At 42.1% G+C, this 22,370-nt stretch overlaps 1 protein-coding gene across 1 annotated transcript in view; it reads left to right on the plus strand.

The window, feature by feature from the left end:
• BBOX1 (gamma-butyrobetaine hydroxylase 1) overlaps window positions 1-22,370 on the plus strand; it is a 113,357-nt gene that overhangs the window by 50,096 nt on the left and 40,891 nt on the right. The window contains exon 4 of the mRNA XM_066583222.1: window positions 4,887-5,085. Within this exon, the coding sequence (XP_066439319.1) occupies window positions 4,887-5,085 (199 nt within the window). The remainder of the gene's footprint in view (window positions 1-4,886; window positions 5,086-22,370) is intronic.

The raw sequence follows: 22,370 nt of genomic DNA on the forward strand, positions 1-22,370 counted from the left end.
TGACAATCATAGTTCATTTGAGTCGTTAAATGATGACCTTAGATAAACTTAAATAGTGTACACCTTTGTCCTACATCTAATTAGTCTATGAGTCATCTCACTAGATTTTTTCATATAGCAGTTTGAACCGAACTTGTCTTGAGGGCTTTTTACTTTAAAAAAGATCTGAGATAAAACAAAAATCACAGACTTCATTAAGTTGTTAATACATGAAGCTTGCATGTGTCATACTTTCCCAAAAACTTCAAGGAAGTATGAGAAATCATTGTCTGTGGGTTCTGTAGGTTCCTCAAAAGCCCTTTTCTTCATTTGCCTTGAGAAAATTACAAAAGACGTTGATAACGTCTGCCAACCATGACGGAGAACTTGTCTTGAGGGCTTTTCCCTTTAAGAAAGGATCTGAGATAAAACAAAAATCACAGACATTATTAAGTTGTTAATATATGTAGCTTGCGTGTGTCATACTTTCCAAAAAACTTCAAGGAAGTATGAGAAATCAATGTCTGTGGGTTCTCAAGGTTCCTCAAAAGCTCTTTCTTCATTTGCGTTGAGAAAATTACAAAAGGCATCGATAACGTCTGCCAACCATGACAGAGTTGACAGGCTACTTTATGAACACATCAGCGAGTTCATGTTATTGTAGATTAATTACTGACATAACCTTGGAGAAGACTGGCTGTTGGCAATTTATCTACATGGCAGATATCTGGGGTTTCTTTCCATTCATACTGAGGTTCTGGTTTGCTTTTCTTGTCATTATGAAAATAAATGACTTTCGGCCTTTGAATTTGAATCAATAATTTGCACTTAAGCGTGAAATCTTCCAATTACATTTACTGCGCTACACTACAAAGGCAGTCTCTGGCATCTGTACTTTCCATTAAGTTTTTTACCATATGGTCGGATTTAAGCCATGTTGGTATTTAGATACAATTTATCTTCCTTTCCTAACACCAAAACTTATACCCCTTTCATATTGATTGCTATATTAATTTATATGTACCTTATATGTTCTGCACTTTTTGAAATTTAGTAGGGTCTTGGTATTTATGATCAAGAACTGGCAAAAGAGCTCAAGTAAACATCAATGGGCTACCTGAGCGTAACCGAGAAAGGTGAAGATCTTCTTAGGGAGGGAAACCTTCTCTACTTTTTGTAATAACTAGAGATGAGCGAACACCAAAATGCTCGGGTGCTCGTTACTCGGCACGAAATTTTCGCAATGCTCGAGGGTTCGTTTCGAGTAACAAACCCCATTGAAGTCAATGGGCGACCCGAGCATTTTTGTATTTCGCCGATGCTCGCTAAGGTTTTCATGTGTGAAAATCTGGGCAATTCAAGAAAGTGATGGGAACGACACAGCAACGGATAGGGCAGGCGAGGGGCTACATGTTGGGCTGCATCTCAAGTTCACAGGTCCCACTATTAAGCCACAATAGCGGCAAGAGTGGGCCCCCCCCCCCGCACTGTCAGCGTAAAGATCGTTCTCCTCTGGCACAGCTGTAACAGCTGTAGCAGAGAAGAACGATGTTAGCCCATTGAATTCAATGGAACCAGCAATACAGCAGGTTCCACTGAATGCAATGGGCTGCCGGCGATCGCAGGATGAATGGTCGGGAAGGGGTTAAATATATAACCCCTTCCCTGCAATTCATCCAGAAATGTGATACACTAAAAATATATACCGGCGTATAAGGCGACGGGGCATATAAGACGACCCCCCAACTGTCACCTTATACGCCGGCAATACAGTGGAGCAAAGAATAAAAAGCATTACTTACTTCTTCAGACGATCTGCGCCGCTCCTGCAGACTGTCACTCCTTCCTGGTCCACGGACTAAAGCTTTCTCTATGAAAGGCTTGAAATCCCCGCCTCCAGAAACACAGCCAATCACAGCAATTCAATGACATCACTGTCATTGGCTGTGATTGGCTGAAGGCACGTGTGTTTCTGGAGGCGTGGATTTAAAGCCTTTCGTAGAGAAAGCAATGCTCTGCCGGGAACCAGGAGGGAGTGACAGCCTGCAGGAGCACCGCAGAACACCAGGAAGGAGTGACAGTCTGCAGGAGCGGCGCAGATCGTCTGAAGAAGTGAGTAATGCTTTTTATTCTTTGCTCCACTGTATTCCCGGCGTATAAGGTGACAGTTGGGGGGTCGTCTTATACGCCCCGTCGCCTTATACGCCGGTATATATTTTTAGTGTATCACATTTCTGGATGAATTGCAGGGAAGGGGTTATATATTTAACCCCTTCCCGACCATTCATCCTGCGATCGCCGGCAGCCCATTGCATTCAGTGGAACCTGCTGTATTGCTGGTTCCATTGAATTCAATGGGCAAACATCGTTCTTCTCTGCCACAGCTGTTACAGCTGTGGCAGAAAAGAAGGATTTGTCTTCTATATGTTCTCAATGGGGTCGGCGCTGCTGCCGCCGGCCCCACTGAGCGCATATAGAGACGATTTATGGCCTTTAGAAGGGCCGTTGGGGTTCTTGAAGCCTACAATACACCTAACACTCTCCCTATAGCAGCTCCAACACGATACCACTTTCCCTGAACTAATGTCAGAATACATCCGTAGCGAGCCGCGGGAAGGGCAGAGTTCAATACTCGGGTGACACCTTATCTCCCCAGCCACTCACAGCAGGGGGGTGGTATAGGGCTTAAACGTTGCAGGGGGGAGTTGTAATGCCTTCCCTGTCTTTCAATTGGCCAGAAAAGCACGCTAACGTCTCAGAGATGAAAGTGAAAGTAACCCGAACACCGCGTGGTGCTCGTTAAGAGTAACGAGCATCCCGAACACCCTAATATTCGCACGAATATCAAGCTCGGACGAGTACGTTCGCTCATCTCTAGTAATAACCTTCTACATATGGATTTGACCAATAAAGCACCATGAAGTTTTCTTTTGTCTGATGATTTGGTCAAGGGACACTGTTTTATTTTCTTTGCTACCCACAAGTTGAAAGTATTAGAGTATCAATTACTTTCCTGTTCTACTTGTTTATTATTCATCTTTCATATCCATTAGGAACCAAAAATAAGTAATCCTTGTTTTTATAACAAGTCATTTATTTCATCTTGTTTGGGTCTTTGTGCTACCAAGTGCCAGATGTGCTTCTTGAACACTACATCTTTCAGTGTAAATACACTATCCTACCAAAAGTATAGTATTTGGACACCTTTAAGAGTATAATGGGTTATGTCTTAATAGAATGTCACATGTCTTAAACCATGCTACATAATGCAGAGCCTTGAAGGTGTCAGCCATAGTTTGTAATGGAAACGGCACGCTATGGATATATGGGGTTTGTTGCTGCACATAAGCCATCCTTTACAAAGTAAAATGTATACATAATATCATCAAAGGATTCAGAGCATTTGGCGATATTCATGTGCCCAAGGGTTAAGGCTGATGGTCAATATTAGATACTTGAGATCTATGTGAGTCACTGCATTAAAAACAGGCATGATTCTGTAATGCAAATCACTGCATGGACTAAGGAATACTTACAGAAATCATTGTCTGTGAACACAGCTCACTGTGCAATGCGCAAATACAAGTTAAAGCTGTATCATGCAAAGAAGTCATATAGCAACACAATCCAGAAACGCCAACGTCTTCTCTGGGCCAAAGCTCATTTAAAATGGACCGAGGCAAAATAAAAAACTGTTCGGTGTTCAGATGAATCAGAATTTGAAATTCTTTTTGGAAGAGCGACCATCCAGCCTCTTATCAGTGCACAGTTTGAAGGCTTGTATCTTTGATGGTATGAGGTTACATTAGTGCCTATGGCAGGGGCAGATTACACATCTTGAAAGTCACTACCAGTTCTGAGCAGTATGTAGAGGTTTTAGGACAACATATGCTCCCATCCAGGCAACATCTCTTTCAGGGAAGGCCTTGCATATTCTAGCAAGTCAATGCTAAACCACATACTGCATCTTTCACAACAGAATGGCTTCATAGAGAGTCCGGGGGCTGAACTGGCCGCCTGCATTCCAGACCTTTCCCCAATAGAAAACATTTGGCGCATTATGAAATGAAAAATCCGGCAAAGACGACCCAGGACTGTTGGGCAGCTGGAATCCAACATCAGACAGGAATAAGACAACATTCCTCTCCCAAAACTCCAGCAATTGGTCTCTTCACTTCCCAGATGTTTACAGGCTGTTGTAATAAGAAGAGGGGAGGCTGCACAATGGTAGACATAGCCCTGGCCCAATTTTTTGGAGATGTGTTGCTGCCATCAGTCTCTAAATGCGTTAATTTTTTTTTTAATGAAATCAAAAAATGCCTGACTTACACCAATATAGTTATATGAGATCTCCAAATCATTGCATTCTTTTATTCTTTACATTTTTTGGAATTGGGGTTTTGTGGTTTAAATTCATTCTATGTTCAGTTCAATGAACATCCATCTTGTAAAAAGTTAATTCGTCCAATGAACAAGCACACAAGGTTTTGTCTCCATAAAGGCCCCGATAGTACTGCTGATCTTTGGGGTAGGTAAGCAGGCGCACACATAAGCACCAGAAAGGGAGACCCCCTTCCTGTTTTTATGCACCAAGTTTAGAACATTGGAATTCAATCCAATCTCGATAATGTCTACCAAAAAGTTGCGATTAAAAGATCCACATATATAAAATCCTCAGAAATGGGGGATGACTTTATAAAATATTAATTTTATTCTATTATGCTAAAGCCTACCCGAAAGTGTACTAACAGATTATCATTGACTACCACAGAATCACCAGTGTAATATTTCAAAGTTACTTGTGAATTAGCAGAAAGTTCTAGTATGAAGTCCTAAAAAATGTATTTCTTGCAATATACGTAAATATACAAATATATGTCTGAATTATCATCCTATTTTTATTGCAGAACGTCAGTATTGGAAAAGTGATCTGAAAATACCTACAATGTCATATGAAGACGTCCTGAACTGCGACCAGACGACTTTCCAGTGGCTCTGCACCCTACGGAAAGTGGGAATTGTTTTGTTGGAAGGCGCCCCAGTGAAGCGGGGGGAATTGATTACACTTGGCAAGAGGATAGGTTACATGAGGCATACTTTTTATGGGTAAGTATATGCATTGTTTATTATTGGTTTACTCGAAATGGCTTGACTAGGCCAAAAGACTGATCTGTGCTTGGAAGTCAAGTTTCCACTACTTGTCTATCTGAGATAAATATTTATCATGAGAGCTATTTCTCATTTCACAAAATCTGGAGACAGTTTGGAAATAACAATCGGTATCTTTTTATGATGTTTGCTTACAGAAGATTTTGGACAGTATTTCACATTGCTGAAATGAAATCACACATTACTCATCCAGTCCAACATATTTCAGTAAATACAAATTGGAATTCAGGCTTCCAAAATGGAGACTTCTCACACCCTTCCTCTCTTTTAACTTCCATTTACTCCTATCCCTGAGGGGGCTCTTGCACATGGTCATATTAAGGGTCTACGAAAGCTTTGAGTTTTGGAAAGCCAGATCACAGCACCTTTATGGCAGCTTCAGGCAAGCGTATGTACAAACATGCTCGCCTCAGCGCAACGTATGTGCAGAGTGATATAGCTTGATTTGCGTGCATATCATCACATAGTAGTATACTTTTTGCGCACACATGGTCTGTTCACATGCATGTGTGACACACCCCAGCCTTGATTTAAAAAGCTATTTAGATTAAGGAGGTCCAGATGTGTTCTTTTTTCATAGAATTGTGCAGCGTATTGCCCATGTTCCTGTAGTTTGCGCATGCATTTGCACGCCTCCCATGAACTTTTATGGGGCGCTTGGTGTATGCAGGAAAATAGAGTAGGTTTTATTATCTCCGCACGTGCAAAATATGAAGGTGAGGTCGAACCCATTGAAATCAATGGCTTTTAACGCAATCCTATGCAGACAGCCGCGATTTGGTCGCGCAAAATATCGCGCAACAAACAAATCGCGGCATGCTCTATTTCTGTGCGGGGCTAGCAGAGCCCCGCACAGAAATGTCACTCACCCGGTCTGTGCATGCGCCGGCTGCGCGGCAAGCCGGCACATCAAAGAGCTGGAGCCGGCGGGTGAGTACGCGCTGGTCCCTGCAGGCGCTCGGGTCGGGTCCCGCAGTGAGAATCCTCGCCGCCGGATCCGACCCGCCCGTCTGCAGGCGGCCTAAGTCTGTTTAACCTTACTGTAACTCTATGTCTTCTGTCTCAAATAGAGGCATGCAGAGATGGCATATTCCATTGGATGCCGTACTACGGAGGGCATGAAGTCATCAGATGGCAGCACCCTATGTTCTTATATGCACCTTACTATCTGTACTGTCATATGAGAAGACAGATGACTGACTTCTTCAAGATTAACATACTTAATATCCTGAAGTTTTGTGTCCTAACAGCTTCAAGGCTATGTACACCATTGCACAGTTTTTTTTTTAGTCAATGCGTTTTTGGAAATTAAGACTTTTTCTAATTGGTTTTCATTAAAACTTTTTGATTGATTTCTATGCTTGTATTGTTTTCCAAAGCAATGCAGACTGGAGGACTGAAATGTTAGCAAATTCTGTTAGTCAGAGTAAACTGGCAGCTTCTTCCCTAGCCTGCTACCCAGTCTTTCCATTGAGCTATTACAGAGAGCTGTATGTCAGTGTCACAGTATAGTGGAAAGATCAAGAGGACAGACAGCAGAGAAAGCTAATATTACAGGGGGATGCAATTCACTGCAGGAGACTTTTTTCTGCACTTAGCAGTGAGGGGAATTGAAACCAGAAGCTCCTGAGAGAGAGGATAAGATCGACCTAGAGATAGCTGTGTAGTATTGAGTGGGCGTGGTTATGCTACACAGCCCTTGAAAAAGGAGAGGGAATGGGAGCTGAGCTTGTGTACCTTCATGAGACAGATCAGCTGATCAGTGTTGGAACATCCCCCAGCTTAAAATTTGAGTGTAGAAGAGCCTGGAAACTGAGCATGAGGCTTTCTAAATGCATGAGGAGGAAAATACAATAAAAAAAAACCATATAAGTACATCATTTATTTTTGCATGGATTTAGTACGATATGTATTTCTTTTTCATGCTCAAAAGTTTTCATGACCTTTAAGGGACTTTACATGGGCAAATTATCATGAACAAACGTTCATTCACCCTGCCATCTCCTGGTCTGGAGATGTTGTTGATCAGCTGACAAACAAGAAAAATCTTGATTGTAGGGTGATTATATCTTTTATGTAGCATACAAAATCATATGTTTTAGGCAGCATATCACCCTGTGTAAACAGCTGTGTGTCCAAACAATTACACTAACTTGTTTGGGCACATACAGTAGTAGTGCTCATCGCTCCATGTACATAGAACTGAACAAGCCCTAAAGGGACAATACAGAGATCTCTCCCATCATCTGTTTATACTCAGGACTGTAACAAGGAGGCACCCTCTATGTCTAGAGGAAAGAAGGTTTCATCACCATCATAAAGGGGGTTCTTTACTGTAAGAGCAGTGAGACTATGGAACTCTCTGCCTGAGGACATGGTGATGGCGAATTTGATGAAATTTGATGAAAGTGTGATACAATATTATATGTTAAAGTCACTGATTACTTCAGAAGGGTTGTTGATCCGGGGATTATTCTGATTGCCAAAGTCCTAAATGAGAAAAATCGGCTTCTCACTCATTGGGATCAACACTGGTGGGGAAGGGATAATAGGCTGAACTAGATGGACATTTATCTTTTTCCATCCTGCGGCCTGTGTCCCGGCAGCACATGTGCATCAGGGGTTGCATTTGTGCATGCACAACAGTGTTTTTGCGGTATTTCTTGCATGTGCAAAACGTGGGCATTTGCACATACAAAAAAATACTCTGCCACAGTCTCATCCATTGAAATGGCTACTAATTACTTTAATATGTTTTATTTCCCTATGCAAATGCACAGGAAAATAGAGCATGTTTGGTATCTTTTTTAAATCAATGGGTTCTATTCACTGCGAATTGTGCGTGCAAATTTTGCGTCCTTAAATACGACAGTGTAGGCAGAAACCAAAATTGGCAGCAGCACGCAAAATAAATTCACTATCAGAGGTATACAAACCTATAATCTAACCACATTAAATAATGCAAGGTTCTTAGTATATAATTTGATCAAATTACATTGGCCCATCTACCAACGTCCAGGTGACCAAGCTCTCAGATGGGTCCTAACATTAATACCAGGTGGATATCTTAACCTGGGAAAGCTGAGTTCCTGGTATCAATGTTAGGACCCATCTGAGAGCTTGGTCACCTGGACGTTGGTAGATGGGCCAATGTAATTTGATCAAATTATATACTAAGAACCTTTTATTTTTTACTGTGGTTAGATTATAGGTTTGTATACCTCTGATAGTGAATTTATTTTGCGTGCTGCTGCCAATTTTGGTTTCTGCCTTTACTGTATGTTGCAGCCATGGTTTAGCGTGCACCTATACATTTCTATTGGGATATATTTCCAATGGGTAGTGCTGACCCCCCTTTTTTTCCCTTTCTATATAAATACGACAGTGTGACACAGGCCTAAAATACTATGCAATAAAAAAAACTAAGAGAAGGCATCGGCGCATGCACAGAAGCCCGCGGCAGGTCCAGATCGCGTGGGACATCACGGAGGACGGGGTTGAGTATTTCAAGCTGCTCCCATGGATTCAATCCACGAGGGCAGCTGAAACGTTTACTTTTTTAAGTCTCCCCGGTGATATCTCCTGCCTCCCGGCTACCTTCAGATTTCAAATCTCCCGGGGTGATCCAGGCCTCCTGTGCGTGCACGTGACGTCATACATCTGGCGCGCCTGCGCAGAAGAATGGTGTCATGTCCTGGAATACCATATTGCCGCAGGACATCACAGAGGACGGGGTTGAGTATGCTCAGCTGCCCCCATGGATCCGATCCATGAGGGCAGCTGAATCTTTAACTTTTTATTGACATTTTTGCGATCAGCACTATCTGATGGATAGCGCCGATCGCATTGCCAGGGGGAGTCTCCCTGCGGCCCTTCATGACAGTTCTATGTTGCCGGCTACCTGCAGTAACCAACAGCATGTTGCTGTTATGTCCACAGCCCACGGGGCTTTAATCCTCAGGGGATGCATGTTTTTACGTCCCTGAGGATTAAAGCCCACTTAGCTGGGACGTAAAAAGGCGATTGGGCCATCACTAAGAGGTTCAATGATTCCAAGCTCTATCACAGGAACTGCAATTTGCACAACTACAGTTCTAGAAAAAGCAACAAGAGTCACGCGCTCATGGCCACTCAGCCAATAACTGGTTGCAGTGGTCATGTGCCATTCATGGCAATATCTCAACTGAAGCCAGTGATGGTCACATGTACAATAAACGGAGTGGCTGGGACTTGGGCTCCTGATCTGCACCCGGGGGGTCATTTAAGAAGGTGAGTATGGTTTACTTTTGAATTTTACGCCACTTCTCGTACATTCGATTTTTTTTTTCTCAGACCCCAAAAAATCTTTCACATGATGGCAAGTACAACGGATCAGCAGATCAACAAATACTGTTATCTTTATTTACTATCCACATGAGTAGCACAAAGGTTGTACTCTTTCTATGAAGCAATTGTTGCATAAAACATTTGGTCCTGCAATAAATTGTAAACTGCCGAGCACTAAAAACAAGTGTGATATAATATGAGTCATCAGCAGAACTGCCAAAATGGGATTTTATTCAGATTGATATCTTTGTGAGGAAGTTAATGTAGTGGAAAAGGATAATTATACTAACTGTGGAACAGTTGGAATATTGCACCATGCTTGGCACAATGATCCAGCAAATGGGATATAACTGTATGAATTATTTCAGCAGGAAGTTCTTCATCCATAACTTCCAAAGTGGCGGGTGAGGGCCGTGTAAAAATAACTACAGCACAAAAATCATAGGTGCAAAATAGATATGTTATATACACATCGTTATATGTTATGGGGCACTGTGCACAGGTGACATTGCAACATAAGACTCCAGGTAACAGAGTGTATACCACAGATTCTGCTGTATGATGACTATAACCAAAATTGGATTATATTGGGGGCAAAAGGGGCAATTGTCCAAACCCCTCTATCTTTTAGGACCTGCTACAGCCCTATTTCAACCATACCATCTGCTGTAACTAGCTTCCCTACTGGGTTGTCTCTACAAGTTTTATTGTGTTACCCAGCTGTGGCACTGAAAAGTACTTTCAGTTGAGGACCAGAGATGAACAAACTTTTTCAAAAGTTTGGTTCAGTTCACTCCTTGAATTTCGGCAAAAAGTTCGGTTTGGTCCAAATTAGTTCAAACCAAACCAAAACTTTGCCAATCAATACCCAGCAGTAAAGTATTTTCTTTACTGATGGTTCCTATCTTGTCAATCACAGCTCTTTTTTCTTCTTCTCTACTGGTTAGTGGAGGCTAACCCAGTCTATCCGGGGGGCAGCCGCTGACAGGCTTTTTCAGTGTGTTGTGCTTCTGCACAACCACTTAAGGTGCCAGCAGTTCTTGTATTGTATAATTCACTCTGGCCGCTCGGCATTATGGAGTGACCGCTGCCTGCCAATTCAAGGCAGCAGTGTCACCCTTAGTTCTCTTGGCATCAGTGCTCACATACTGGATCCCGTAATGCCAGGAATGATGATGCTACAACCTCTGATTGGCAGGTGGCAGTCACCTGACTTCCATTGTCAACGGAGATCGGTTGAATTGCAGTGTCGCAATGTTGGACCACTGAGGAGGACAAGTACCCTTTTCTTTTGTTTAGTTTTAAGTAGCTCCACATTTTAGAAGTTGTTTTCGAACTTGACAACTTGTGAGCGCTAAGTGATACTAGCATTTTGGTTGCCGATAACCACAAGTGGAGAAGCCCATTGAATACTGGTTTATACATGCACCATTCAGTTCAATGAGAATTCTATATGGTAAATCCATAGCAGTAAATCACTTTCGTGATGGCTATAGGCAGACAGAATGTTATCTCTATTTTTGTGGAAAGGTAGTTTTATAACAGGAAAACAGAGTTCCGACTACTAATTAGATACAGTACTGGCCAAATTAATAGGAAAATCTCAAAATCTGTATTGATATATAGTGGGCCTCAATACTGTCTAAAGGAAAAACTGTCTTTGTTGCTCTGTGACTGGTTGCTATGGGTAACAAAGACAGTTTTTTCTACTAGCCAGCTTTGATAAATAAGGCCCAGTATGTGTTGGTTGTAAAAATTTGTTGTTGGTTGGAATTTTATGGGTGCGATGGAAGGCGCTATTACTTACTATATAGTCTAGCCATGAAACGTTGGCAGTAAAACACATCTGTACGTTGTATAGGATTTGCCCCTTTGTGTTGTGTATAAGATTGTTGGTGAGTTGATGGAGCTTTTGCAAAAATGGGAAGAAAGTGTGATATTTCACCTCGTAAAAGGGGGAAAGTTAGACTGTTGCTTCAAAATACTTCAATGACTCAGTCCAAAATAAGTAGGAAATTATTCATAAATCAGTAGTGTCTTGGTTAGGATCAGGTCTTGTCAATGAACAGAAAGGGGCTCTGTGTAGGGAAATGAATCATCAGCCCTAACAATGACTGTTTACTCTTAAAACTGCCGGAAAAAACCGAAAGGCATGCTCCAAATATTTGAATCTGCTAATGGAACAAAGTTGTGTTAAGTTAAGCTGCAGGACTGTGAAGAGGCGACTGTGCGATGCAGGTTATTGACCTTATCTATCCAGGAAGAGGCAACTTTTGACTCCACAAATGAAGACCAAATGCTTTACTTGGGCCAAGCAGTTTAAGAATTAGTTATAAAGATTGGGAAAAATAATGCTTCTCTTATGGTACACTGGTGAGGAGTACAAAAACGGAACAGCAATGAGAAGCGTGGGATATGATGCAACACGTTTCAGAGCCAGCATACCAAACTTGTATAGTAGCATTAATCTTATCCTGTAATGAAAAGGTGGGAAAATTAGCGTGCCTATATAACCGGAAGTGAAGCGCGGCCAGAGCAGGCATGCGTTCCAGTGGGAGAAAGTCTTGCTGGTGCAATCCAAAGTTGGAAGTGGCCAATGGATCATGCTGTCAAGCACTGGGGTTTGGGTACGAGAAGTCCCTGGGAAACTGCCCCCAACCCCTGTCTCTACCTACTTGCCCCCCTGGGCTAACCCCTAGGGCGACAAGTCAGGGGCAGGAGTCAGATTACAAACAACACAAAGGCTGGTCAAGTAATCCGGGTTGGTAACAGGAGAGTACGCAGTACAAGGGGTCAGGCAAAGGCAAAGTCAGGGTACACGCAGTAGTCAATCAGGGAGTCAGTCAAAAACAAGGAATGTGAGTGCTGCAGAAGAACAAACAAACACTGGCAAAGACAGGAGGTAACAGAGGCGTTTAAATGCTGTCAGAACCCCTGCCCCAGCAGCTGATTGAGGCGGAGAGTCCTGACAGCCACAGGAACCAATCACAGGGCGCCGGGAGAACCAGTCCCCCGGCAGCAGCATACTCAACAGGCAGCCCAGCTGCCCGGGTCTCATGGCAACGGGACACAGCGGGCGGCACCCGCCGCTCCCCTAGCAACCCGGCGGCATCCAGGAACCCTGCAGCCAGGGAAGGCCACAAAGACCGGAGTCCCCCTGCCTCGCCCCCCAGCAGCCCAGGTGCCAGGACTGGCGGTGAGGGCACGGAGACCCCTGAGAGCCACCGGTCCTGACACATACTGGTGATGCAATAACCTATATCACAAGATTTCACCCGCCAGCTCACACAATGCCTATCAATCAATCATAGCTGGTAATGTATAGGAAAATAAAACAGATCGCAAAACAAAATGCATATAACAAGAAATAAAAAGGCTTACACAGAATTAGAAAAAGAAAGGGGGGAGAATACTTATGAATGAAAGGAACTTGGAATGAAGCTTTTTTTAATGTAATATAAAATGGATGAAGAATGGACTGCAGAACACTCACCCTTAATTTTGGAAAATTATTAGGATCAAGAGAGATTCATATAAGGTTAAAGTTAAAGTTTCAGCTGCCCTTACGGATCAGATCCGTGAGGTGAGCTGAGACTACTCACCCCCATCTTCCGTGGTGTCCCGTGGCGTTCTGGTCCTCCAGGACCTGACGCCAAGCTTCTGTGCATGCGCGCCAAACGTCATAACGTCACGCGCCTTGCGCAGAAGTGTCCCGGGGAATTTTAAAACTCCCTGCTCCTGGCTAGTATGAGTAGCCGAGAGCAGGGAGTTATCACTGGGAGCTGCTGTATGCAGTTCCCAGTCACATGATCGCTGTTATCCAATGGATAACAGTGATCATGTAAAAGTTTTAAAAAGTGTAAAAAAAATAAATAAATAAAAGAATATGATCCGTGAGGGGAGATGAAATTACATACCTAAGGTCCCCAGATTTATCTGTGGACCTTACCCTGGCTTCTGCGTATGCACTGATCGTTTCTGAACAAAGGACAAACAGGTGTATCCATTTGGGGTGCAAATCCTCATTTTCATGAGCATAATAGAAAAAAACTGTCTGTAAATTGACATGTTTGCTAAAATATGAAATGTTATTTTTTTTCCTTTAAATTGCATTAACTCCTGAAAATAAACTGTGGGGTCAAAATACTCATAACACCCCTCAGTGAATGCATTAAAATGTGTATTAGAGATGAGCGAGCATACTCGCTAAGGCAAACTACTCGAGCGAGTAGTGCCTTATGCGAGTACCTGCCCGCTCATCTCTAAAGATTCAGGTGCCGGCGGGAGAGAGCGGTGAGTTGCGGGAGTGAGCAGGGGGTAGGGGGGGAGGGGGAGAGTGAGAGAGAGATCTCCCCCCCTCCCCCCGTTCCTCCCCGCTCTCCCCCACCGCTCCCTGTCCCCTGCCAGCACCCGAATCTTTAGAGATGAGCGGGTAGATACTCGCAAAAGGCACTACTCGCTCGAGTAGTTTGCCTTAGCGAGTATGCTCGCTCATCTCTAATGTGTATATTTTAAAATGGGGTCATGTGTGGGGGTATCTATCATTTTGACACCTATGAGCCTTTGCAATCTTGGCTTGGTGTAGGAAAACAAAATGTTCCTCAAAATGTTGATCATTAATGTTAAATTTGTACATCTCCAAAATCGTTAAAAAAACCTTTTTCCATTTTTTTCAAATGTGCGTCCAGAATAAAGTAAACATACAGAAATATATATCTCATCAAACATTTGTAGAGTATCTTGGCACATATTTGAGATATTGCAGTTAAAAATTTGAAAAAATCAAAAATATTTCAAAATGTTCCCAATGTTGGCACTTTTAATAAATATACACAAATTGTATTGGTCTATTTGTACCACCTAAATGAAGTACAACATGTGGCGAAAGAAACAATATCAGAATCACTTGGATATGCAAAACCTTTACGGAGTTATTCTATGTTAAAGTGACACATGTCAGATTTCCAAAATTTGGCCTGGTCATTAAGGTGCAAACAGGCTTGGTCACTAAGGGGTTAAAAATAATCATATAATTCTACAATAAAAAGATGAAAAAAAATAAAATACACAATAAGGCCTTAGTCACACAGGCGTTTTTTTTCCCGCGATTTGCGGATCGCATGACGGATGTGCATCCGCAAATCGCGTGACTGGGGCCCAAAAATCGCCCGAAAATCTGCTCCTAGCCACGTTTCATTAGAAACGGGCTGGAGTTGTCCAGCGCATTGCATTCAATGGAGCCGGCAATACAGCCGGCTCCATTGAAAGCAATGCGCTGCGGGCGAGCGCGGGATGAATTGTCGGGAAGGGCTTAAATATATAAGCCCTTCCCTGCAATTCATCCAGAAATGTGTTAAAATAAAAAAAATATATATACTCACCTTATCCCGGCAGACGGAGTTCAGCGCGGCCGGCCTGCAGTGGGTGTGAAGGGGGTGTGAGTCAGACCTGCCCCTGATTGGCTCAGCGCTGAGCCAATCAGAGGCAGGTCTCACTCACACCCATTCATGCATGAATTCATGAATGGGTGTGAGTGAGACCTGCCTCTGATTGGCTCAGCGCTGAGCCAATCAGGGGCAGGTCTGACTCACACCCACTGCAGGCCGGCCACGCTGAACTCCGTCTGCCAGGACAAGGTGAGTATATATATATATTTTTTTTTTTTTTACACATTTCTGGATGAATTGCAGGGAAGGGCTTATATATTTAACCCCTTCCCAACAATTCATCCCGCGATCACCCGCAGCGCATTGCTTTCAATGGAGCCGGCTGTATTGCCGGCTCCATTGAATTCAATGGGCAAACATCGTTCTTCTCTGCCACAGCTGTTACAGCTGTGGTAGAGAAGAATGATTTGTCTTCTATATGTTCTCAATGGGGTCGGCGCTGCTGCCGCCAGCCCCATTGAGCGCATATAGAGAAGAGAACAGGAATTGCAGATCGCAGATAGGTGCGATCTGTGATTTCTGTTCTATAGTTTATCGGACGAGCGCATAAAAAGCGCTCATGTGTCCGATACCATTGCAAGCAATGGTTTTAAAAAATCGCCGGACGCATGCGCAAATCGCGTGAAAAAACGCCCGTCTGACTAAGGCCTAAGAAATACAAAATATCAAAAAATACTATACAGATACAAATTAAAATTTCAAAAATATTAATAAATCTATTATAACAGCAATTCAGTGCACAAACAGGTGAAAGAAGCAAGTAGTAATCAACAGTAACACTGCTAGTCCAAAACTCTGGAGAACTTCAATAAATACTACATTTAATGTGCATAACCATCCATTATAATGGTAAAACCCTTCTGGGTTTTGTCTTTTTCTGTGTGGAGCCACTTGGAAAAAGGAAGTGATCTTGGAGGTTCCTTTGCACCTTCCTGGTAAAGTAGGTTTTTCCAGTTTCTCTTATTCTTTTATTGGTTACTGTATAGAGGATTGTCCTTGAGCGCTTTCTGCCTTTTTTGTTTTTACATTATCTTAACTTCGCCTCTCTAATGAGTCAGTGATTGAAATGACGATCATTGCTTATTAGTGATGAGCGAGTATACTCGAGTATGCTCGAGCGAGTATTGCCCTTAGCGAGTACCTGCCCGCTCGAGACAAAAGGTTCTGGTGCCGGCGGCGGGCAGGGAGCTGCGGGGGAGAGCGGGGAGGAACGGAGGGGAGATCTCCCCCCTGCTCCCCCCTGCTGACTGCCGCTACTCACCGCTCCCCCGCGCCGGCAACCAAACCTTTTGTCTCGAGCGGGCAGGTACTCGCTAAGGGCAATACTCGCTCGAGCAATTGCCCTTAGCGAGTATACTCGCTCATCTCTATTGCTTATATGTAAGCAGGAAGTTGTGAGTATCATTCCTCGAGGACTGCGTTGTCCAAAAAGTTAAACATCTGGACAGACTGATAGTCTGGAATGTCATCTCGGTAAAGGGTCCAGGTCATCTGTATACACTAAAAGAGATTAATGGATCAGTTCCAGTATCAGAATATGATTGAGAATTGCATGTTTAATTAGCTTAATGAGAGGTTTCCAGATGAGAACTGTATTTGTATGCAAGATGGAACTCTTGGCAACACGGCAAAAGTATGATGCATGTTTTTAATGAATCCAGACTTGAGGGGCTTCCATGGGCGGGAAATACAGCGAACCCAATAGAGAGCATTTGATACAGCCTTTAAAAAATTAATGTAAAATTAATGTAACCAACAAAATCAAACTAGTTGAGAAACCACAGAAAGTCTGGTTCATCTGTCCCGAAACAAAGGACATGACCATAAAACCCATTTGAGGAAAGGTGAAAGTGCTATTGAAGCCAAAGGGAAACATGCAAGGTATTACAATATGCTGCTTGATGTTGCTTGTATACAGGATTTTACTTATTAAATGTTCTTTTTTGGTAATTTCCTTCTGGGTAAATTTTAAGAAAATTGTTACAAATTTGCAATTCTGCTATAAATTGGAATAATAATGAGTATTATGATTTTAACCAGCAGATAATCTTCGGTAGCTCTAGATTAAATCAATTCTATGAAGGCCAAAGAGAAGGTTTTGGCCTTATTTGCTTATGGGACCCTTGCCCTGCTGAGGTTAATACATTTAACCTCCTCCACCAGGTAACTGTGCGAATTGTCAGACCTCTAGCAAGACATTTGTCAGACATGCAGAGCTTTCTACGGCGCCAGTATAATCATGGGCTTGAGCGAGGCAGTAGATGCCAGCGCAAGCAGACAAGGCCTTCATTTTGTGACACTATAAAGAAGTGCAAATTGCATTTTGATTAATACGCATTGCCTAACTCGCTATGCTTTTTCCATTTTACGAAAAGCGACGCACATATAGAACTCGCCAGGGTGACTGCAATGAATTAAGAAAATATTTTTTCTATTTTAAGTGGGCTGGTTAGTATTAGTACCGATAATGTAACAGGCACATTATGCCTGAGAGCAAAGGCACAGATGTATTTAATATTTATGTTATCCGCCATTTTTTTAATAGAATTTTTTGTACAAGCAGTCAATGTAATTGGAAAAAAAAAATTCTTCCACTGTGTGAAATCATCAAAGCTGGTGCAATAGCTCTCGAATACACTGCTGAAAATAATTGGCAGTACTCCTCTTTGGGCTATTTTCATTGCATACAGCACTCCTGCTTACGCAATTTGTTTGTATTAAAGCTCTTTTTTAATAGTAAGGAACCCCTTTCATAAGAATCAACACACGTTCCAAGTCTAGAAAAGCCTTTTGTAATTTTAACATAGTGACTCTAAAGTGAATGCACATTCCAACTGATATTTGAATTGCAGTCTGCTAGGTTTAAAGGGACTCATACAGAAACGTTTGCCCTTTACTACCTTTACTGTAAATTGGGATTATCAATTCTACAAAGGGGGTGTTGGCTTTGGTGCAAGAGGTTTTCTGGGAATTTTAAAATTTCGATTATAGGCAGGGAATGTAATAACAGAATGAAATGTGCAGTGCAGCTTCTCGAGTCCCCGCCATTCCAGTCCCTGAAGCTCCTGTAGTGGTAATGGCCATTCGTCATCGTGATCGCCGCAGACGATCACCAGCCTCAGCAGTCATGAACTGTATGGGAGTGAACCAAAACAGTTAAACTCTGTTTCGAGTCAATCTTTGTTAAAATTTCTCAGCCAAATCTACTAAAATTCCAACTCCTATTTCTCTTCTTCTTTCTCATCCTTAATAATGGTGGCTCAGTGGTTAGCATTGTCGACTTGCAGTACTGGGGTTCAGATATGACCAAGAACAACATCTGCATAGAGTTTATACGTTCTCCCTAGAAGGAAGAAGGTGGATCAATGGTTAGCACTTCTGTTTAGATGTTGTCCTTGGTTAGGTTTGAACCTAGGCATCACTGTAAGGCAATAGCACTAGCCACCATGCTTTTTCTTCCTGAGGAGGAGAACAAACACAAACACAGGGAGAACATACAAACTCCATGCAGATGTTGTCCGAATCTGCGGTAGAACCTCTGACCGGAGGTTCCAACGCAGCTGTGAGACCGGTCATGTATTGTTGAGCGATTTTTTTAAATAATTGAGGGGGAGTGACCGACTCGATTTTGAAACATAATTGTGAATAGGGACTTATGATTCCAACTTCCATTAAAATCAATAGAAGTAAAAAGCAGGTTCTCTAATTTGGCCTCCAAAATGTTTCTTAAACAGTGGTGGTGGTGGCAGCGGCGACAGTGGTGGCCTAGTGTTCAGTATTGCTGCCTTACAGTGGTGAAGTCCCAGGCTCAAATCCCCATCAAGGTGAGATACAAATCCAATACTCCAGTACAAGGCAGCACTGCAAACCCAACGCACCTGTCCTTTCTACTCAAAACAGAGAGCCAAAATTGTGGCAATGTTTGCTAAAATTGAGGTCAGGATGATCTGATCCGATTTAGCAAAAATTGACGTGATTTTATTGTGCGGCCGATCCTGACGAATAACACTAATTTATTCCACAAGGTCAATGTCATCACAGAAAAACTACATAATGCAGAATTCGGAATCTCGGTAATTGTGCTAACGACACAATAAAATTAACATGTCATTTTTGCTGCACCATAAAAACAAGACCCACAAAAACAATGCAATTATGTTTTGTTTTTTTCAGCGCATCATATGGCGTTTTTCAGTACTTTACATGGTACCTTTGAAAAATATAACTGGTGCCGCAAAAATAAACCCTTAAACAGCTATGAAGACGGAGAAATAAAAAAGTTATGATTTTTTGAAAGTGGTGAAAAGACAATAAAAATTTAAAAAACGGAAAATACCCATGTCCTCAGTTGAAGTTAACAGAAATAATTTTTATGTATATTGAGTCAATCCATTTATCAGTTTGCCCTTGCAAGAAAGGCGCTAACATTTATTCTTCCATGTTATTTCTCATATTCTTAGAATATGATGTAGAATAGGGATCTCTTTAACCCTTTCCAATCCACTGTCTGACGTCTAAAGACATTCTGATTAAAGGCTGTACAGCTTCGATGTCGGAAGACATCCGGCAGGGTATTCTTACTGTAGATTACTGGCCGCTCTGTTGTCGGGGGCCTCTCCAGTATGTCCCATACCACAATACTGGCTCTGGCCAGCAGATGGCGCTATTGTATAATGGCAGAAAGAGAAAGACCCCTAGGAAACCCTGAATCCAAAATTGGATTGCAAAGGGTTAATACTGTATCTAAAATGATACAGCTGTAAGAACTAACATGCTTTAGGGAAATACCGTGCTGCCTCCTATCCTACACCACTGCTCTTATGTAGCGCACATATGTTAAAAAAGGAACATTACAGATATATATATGCTGTAAATTGGTTTTCCTGAATAGTCAGTATTCGATACGGTATCTCATGTTTGACATGAAAAGGTTCCATTTGATTTTGCCAATGAAAACATAAGGTACCGGGGTCATCAACTAGTCTCATTTCCTGCGGGAATTCCAGCAATGAATATGTCATCTGACGCATTCCAGATGTCAGTAACATAGGATGTTGTATGGATGAACTATTCGTGACTCACTTATCTTAATGGCAGGAGATGTGTGCTAGAATGTTTAGAATTACATTTAGAAGTACATTTGTTTTCATTTTGTCTAATGTTAAACTGGAAGAAAAAGAGTCTGGCCCGATTCGCATGATGTCACTACTGGTAGACATTATAAAATGTGACCCTATTCTTTTTTCCGCAGCTCGAATAGCAATTTTGTAGTTTGAAATGAATTAGGAGAATTGTTTTGAACCATCCTAATGTTCAAAAAATGACTCGTGGGTGTAATTTAAACAGATTTATCCTAAACGGTTTAGACACTGTTAGAAATCTGAAGAAGTAAAACAATATTGGCCCTCCAAGTATTCCGGTGAAAATGTAACAGAAAGATCATAGAAAGTTGAAAATTCTGGAAGAAAACATAAGGACTTATTCATATGGGCGATTTTAATGTACAAGTTCTGGGCAAGTCTGAAACTGACAGAACTTAGAAGAACTCTGTTCCATTAAAGGGTTGTCCAGTTCTTTACTAATGTTGACCTATCCAAGGGCGTACCTATAGGGGGTGCAGTTGCACCCAGGCCCAGGAGCCGAAGAGAGTTCATAAGGCCTCTCACCCCATATAGGAAGCCCAATAGTATGAATAAAGCATCATAATTGGAGGCCCTGTTACAGATTTTGCATTGGGGCCCAGAAGCTTCAAGTTATGCCTCTGGCCATACTTGTCTAATGTAGGAATGTAAGCAGGAGCTATTGGTCATGAATGTTTCTCTATGAGACCGCAATATCAGTCCCAAGCTCATAAGAAGATTGGCTTTTATGTTATGATATGAGCAAAGGCGTAACTAGAAGCTCCCGGGCCCCGATGCAAAATCTGTAACAGGGCCTCTTATCTGCCATGTGCTATTTATATTACTGGTGTTTTCTTATGTGATGGAGGGGAATGCATATGGTGTGTTCATGCATTCTGTTTCATTTCACACATTGACTTCAATGGGAACTTTAAATGATATCTTTTTGGCTACCTTCTGCTTTTTTTGAATAGTGTGAAAATCAGATTACACTCGGATGACGTGTTAAAATTGCAAAACCTAACAAAAACTGATATAAATCACCAGACGCCCACAGTTAAATCAGTCAGTATTTCACTGACCTAAATTGCACTTGCCTGTTGTAAATAAGGCCTTAGGGTTGATATATACATTAGATATAGATCAGTCAAACCCAACGATGTCAGAATTGCGTTGGTTTTTCCAAGTACTATGTTACAATTTTACTCCTTGTCAATGGAGGTCCCTGTTTGTCTCTTGACTTACCCTTAAGCAAGATGGCTGATTTTGCCTCTTTCAGAAGCCTTCTTGTTTCCAGTTTGGGTCTACAAAGGTTTTCACAGGAAGCCTAAAACCATGTTTTAGTATTGTTGACTAAGCTGTTCTGCTTTCTCATGCCCCAGGGAACATTCTTTTCCAGATTGTTCTCATACCCTTGTGGATTATATACCATACTATGTTCCTTGAAAGCTGTTTCTCAGAAGTATTCTAAACTGTACTCAGATCACCTTATGCAGGCAATTAGATTCCAGCTCCTCTGCTCTTTGGCAGGTTTCTTTCCACCCTAAGCTTACCTTAACAGATGATTTTGTTGGGACCAGACGAGCATCTACTGTGTATGGTGGCCTTCCAATAGCAGATCTAAGAAGAAATAAGCCTCAGGGTGTTGCGTTTCCACTGCCTGATCCTTTTGTTCTCAGGAGATAAGCTGCTGTCAGAAGTGTCTGGCAGTGGTTTTCTCTCCTATCTTCATTCTGAACACATGCATGCTTGGCCATACTTCCACAAAACTTTGCGGCTTTTTGACTTTTTTTTTTTATTATTCTCGCCATTATCTTAAAAGTGGGTAGGAACTTGTGGAAGTGATGTGGCCTCCCACAACCTGACTGATCTACTGTAATTTTTTCCAGAAACCTGTGTAAATCATAGTGCAAATGTTCACTAGCTCATAACTGCTGTAGAATTGCTTCTCTGGCACAAGGACTAACCAAAGATGTGCTAATTTTTTTAAAGATGTGTTTTTGGCAGTTGAGTTGAAAAATATGCTTAAAACGGAAATCCTCATAGCACTTAAGCTAGGCACCAGCTTGGATATTGAAGACTGCCTAGACTAGACACCAAAAGGGGCAGAAAACAAAGGGGACACCTGGGGAAGACCAAAATACTACGGTTAGGCACTAAAGAGGGCATCCAGAGCAGGCATACAATGGGGGCACCTGAAGCAAGCACCAAAGGGAACACTCATGTGACTAATGCATTTGAAGGGTTACACTTGTGGTGGCAGCTATATTAAGTACAGACTGTTATGAGTGTTTCTGCAGCTTTCAGGAACTTTTAAAGTAATAAAAAC

The sequence above is a fragment of the Eleutherodactylus coqui genome, chromosome 11 (assembly GCF_035609145.1).
Source record: "Eleutherodactylus coqui strain aEleCoq1 chromosome 11, aEleCoq1.hap1, whole genome shotgun sequence".
NCBI lineage: Eukaryota > Metazoa > Chordata > Amphibia > Anura > Eleutherodactylidae > Eleutherodactylus > Eleutherodactylus coqui.